The sequence below is a fragment of the Pisolithus orientalis genome, assembly GCF_024613125.1.
Source record: "Pisolithus orientalis strain OTSU chromosome Unknown F5J12scaffold_25, whole genome shotgun sequence".
In the NCBI taxonomy this organism is placed as follows: Eukaryota; Fungi; Basidiomycota; class Agaricomycetes; order Boletales; family Pisolithaceae; genus Pisolithus; species Pisolithus orientalis.
Window position 1 is genome coordinate 213,194 of NW_026260806.1, and position 4,341 is coordinate 217,534.

Here is a 4,341-nt window from a genome sequence, read left to right on the forward strand (position 1 = left end):
CACAGGAATACTGTTCCATCTCCAAGTTGTACCTGAAGTGCCTTCAAGATTTTGATGATGCCACTAAAGAGGTTGGTGTCTTACCAGCTATATGTTCTAAGATAAATGCCATTGGCCAATGTGTGCTTCCATACATCAAGGTGCATCATAACTAATTCTATAAGTAGTGTTCACTCAGGTGCTGGTGCACTCATGACAGAGTCCCAGTGCAAGGTTTTGGCATGCATCATTGTGGCTGCAATCAAGGAACATCAGGATGGGTCAACAACAGAGGATGAGTCAGATTGAGGTTAGACCATAGCTACCACTTGCCCACTACTGTACATGTGTTGTCTTTGAAATATACTTTGAAATATACTGCCTTTTGGTGCAATTGGGGTGTGGAGTGATGTATATGCTATGTTACCTGGGGTTCAGTATAGCAAAGTGATAGATGGTATGTTCTACTAGATACAGTGGCTCAAAAAACTGTCCACATGTTTTTATGTTTTACATTAGTTATGACTAAATGCTTGGTAAGTAATGAGTAAGGACCAAGTAATCATGATGAGTAAGCAAGAAATGAAAAGTAAGCAAGCAAAGAAGATTGGTAAGTATTGGCAATGAACAAGTCAAGGACAGTCAAAATATCACAGAATGAGTCAAACAGAGTCAGAAACTGAGTAAGCACACTGATATCACATTAGGGGGTGGCAATGCAAGTCAGATCTTGGCAGAGACATCACTAGATCCAAAGATGGCATGACAGATGGATGGTGTTTCCAGATAGGGAAGTATTAATTCCAGAATTGAAGGGCATGAGTCAGGCATCAAAGGGGCTAGGGTGTTGGGGGTCTGTGGGGCAATGGGATCATATGTGATTGTGTCTCCCACCCTTTCATCCTCTCAGTGAAGTTAACAAAAGCTTCATGGACAGGGCTCTGATGGAGGAGGAGGAGAAGGGGGGACATCCTCTGCTGAATCTTGCAGTAAGAAGGCAAGATGCACATCATACTTGTCATGGATGCAATCAGGGAGCACTGCAAGCATTTCAAAATTTTTCATGACCAAAGATGTTGAAAAAAATTGAAGGAAGAGATACCATGTTATAATGGATGTTTTCAGAGACAAAATCTAAAAATAATATTTCATTTTCTTTGCTTTCTCCACCAGCAAACATAAATTGACAGTAATTGTCATTTGACTAGAAGCTAATGGTCATTACTGTCAATTAATGTTTATAGGTGGGACATGCAAAGAAAATAAATTATTAATTTTGGATTTTTTGTTTGAAAACATCCAAAATAACATTGTATCTCTTCTTTCAATTTTTTTCAACATGTTCTGTCATGAAAAATTGTGAAATGCTTGCAGTGGAGGCTGGAGAACAGTAGATTATGCTGCAGCTGTCACAACATGGGGAGAATGATGGACAAGATTGGAATAAAGACAGTGCAGGGAGCATGGAGGAACAATCCAAATGCTTCATCAACTGGGGAGACTGAAATGACCACATAAGACCTTTCTAACTGAGTGACAGACCTGAGGCAACCAAAGAATGTCCTTCTGCAAGTCATACTGATGAGGAGAACATGCTGACCAAGCTGCATGGGATGAGATGGGGCTGACAATGATGGGATGAACCAGGGGGCTTCAGGACAGAAGCTGGTGGGAATGACTGGCAGATATATGTAGCCACTGTCTCTGGCAAGTGAGACAAGTGAGATGATCAATGAAGAGGTGGCCATTATTGATGGACTTCACAAAATGAGTGTCTGAAGGATGGAGTGCTGTAGAAATGTGTAGGGTGTGAGGATCCTCTCCAAATTTGGAAGGCAGAATTGCATGGCTGAGCACTTTAAGCAAGTGTGAGAATGGAATCAATATCTTTGGAAATGGTGGAGATATGATGAAAACTGGAATGCCATACATGGGCACTAAAAACTTTTAATGCATGCTTAACTCACTTCCTCTTTTCTCTTTAGCACTGATGAGTCATTCTTGTGTGAAGGATGACTGCTCACATCCAGCAGTCTTTCTACACATGAGGCCTTCAGTCTTCATCTGCATTCATGGGCATTGCACACAACTTGTTGACAAGTTAGGCAGAGTCAGCTGTAACCATGTCCACAACACCTTTGGTGTGTGACAGTGCCTTTCTGCCATTAGGTGGTTAATCATCAGCTCCAAAGGGGTGGCAGAACTGTTCACCTCTCATGGCTGTACTCCTCCCATGCTCAGGACTCCATGCATAGTATCTACTCTCAAGGATATCATGGGCAAGTACTGGGAAGAGTTTCATTCTGAAACCAATTCCCAGACCAACACCTTGACAGAAGCCAAGGAAGATGGGTGCATATGCTCTCCAACAGATTGGTGTGGTATGCAGCAATGGTTCAATATGATCATTTGGTTGGAGGGAACACCTCCCATCTTGGAGGTGGGTTGCAAATCCTGCAAGTGTTGCCAGTCCTTGTAGGTCTAGCTTCACATCATATCTTTGCCTTAGTACAACTGACCACTCACAAGGGTCAGATCATGATACAAGGACATAACTACTGAACATACAGTGATTTTGCATGTCTCATTGCTGGAAGCCTTTTCCTCCTACTGTTGCAGCATCCTTAAAATGGGAGTCTTCTCATGGCATCTAATCCCAACAGCAAAGTACATGTTGGACAAAAAACTGGAACCTTTGATGAAGGAGTATAGCTTGGACATGCAATATCTTCCATATGTCAACAAGTACCTGCAACCCTTGTGGGAGCATGTTGTGCAGCTGTCTTGTGCATCAGATAATAACTCAGAGTTGGAGTTGGATGAACTTCAAGTTCCTGATAACATCTTTGATGGTACACATGACCCTTGGATGGTACTAGGTATAACTGCATTGATGATTCACAGTAACCTTGTTAGCAAAAACAGTAATCTGCATGACCAGTACTGGCACAGAGATTTTTTGCTTGTTCTTCACACCTCCCTTAAATGCTTTGATATGCCCATGCTCCCCCAGTTGTCTTCTACAAGCATCAGGCTTTGCCATGAACTTGACTGGGACTATTCTGAAGAACATTTCTTTAGCAAGTCTAACATACATGATGATGATGACTAGGTCCCCTCTGACTGAGATGGCCAACAGCTGCACCTCAGCACTGTCATCTTCATTGATGTAGCAATGTTCCTTCAGAGCAATAACATTGATGTCTATCCCTGTCAGAAGTGCAGAGCTATCTGTATGAAGTCCTTTGCTGATGCATCACCATCCACAGGCTTTGATGTAATGGGTTCTGGCAATAATGACACACAGAGAGGACATGTTTCTCCATCATGGCAGGGATCCCTAGAAGCCAACATTCAGGAACCTGCAGGAATGGAGGCATTCACAGCTATGCTATGTAACCTGAGGCTTTTGAAAGATGAGGTGCAGTTGGGAGTGGTTGTGAAATTCCTTAAACTGGTCAGTCCACTATCATGTCTTGCATGATGCTTCCTCCTGACAAGGTTGACACCAGAGGAAGTACCTTAACTCCTGTGGTTTGGATGCATCCAATTGTTTCCACCATTCAGATGGTCACAATTGGCCATGTCTTGAGTATGTCACACTCCCTTGATTTGGAAGTGCCTCACAACTAATTAGGGATGCAAGGGAAAGCACCCTAAGACACATACTGGGAGATGGTGGTTCATTGAAGCCATCAAAGTCAGACAAGGTTGAGGCAATAAAGGATAAACTTCTTGATATGCTCACCAAGTCAATGACAACAATCTTAGATCACTCATATGATCTGATGTACTCAGGGAAGCTCAAATTACACTTCAAGTGGTTGCCTTGGTGTACTCTCAAGAAAGACCTGGAGAAGCACAGGTTTGCACTGGTCAATTGGCTGGCTGGAGTTCTCCACAAATGTGGTGACAGAGGAATCCATGACCTGAGTGCTGTGGAAGTGGACAAACTCTACAAGGCTGTTGCATGTCTGACAAAACTCACCATCTACATATTCATCACTGCCCACTCACATTGACAGGTATTTATGGCAAATCCCACTGCTATGTTTGCTCATTTCAATCATTTTATTTGTGTCAGTAGAGCCAGTAGACTGCACCTCAGTCATTGCATCAGGCTCAAAGTGCCCTATAGAAGAACATGATTCACACCCATCAAAAAGAATTAGGTTCAGGTCAATGAATAGTAAAGTCATGCAACAGAATCAAGATGAAGTGGCTGGTTCATGAGCATTTGCAGTTGTCATTGCCATCATCCTGTGTAATTATGTACATTTATTCCGAAAAATTTGCAGGTGGCTGTGCTTACAGCCACTGCAAATTTCGCTGACTAAGCGGAAGGTGCATGTGCAAGAAAGT

At 42.6% G+C, this 4,341-nt stretch overlaps 1 protein-coding gene across 1 annotated transcript; it reads left to right on the top strand.

The window, feature by feature from the left end:
• Positions 1 to 2,650: 2,650 nt before the first annotated feature.
• On the top strand, positions 2,651 to 4,001 carry F5J12DRAFT_784356 (uncharacterized protein; the record flags this gene model as incomplete). The annotated part of the gene is made up of 4 exons (XM_051743008.1): positions 2,651 to 2,858; positions 3,249 to 3,436; positions 3,481 to 3,571; positions 3,778 to 4,001. The coding sequence occupies 4 exons, from the start codon at positions 2,651 to 2,653 to the stop codon at positions 3,999 to 4,001; spliced, it is 711 nt and encodes a 236-aa protein (XP_051597927.1).
• Between the last annotated feature and the right edge of the window lie 340 nt (positions 4,002 to 4,341).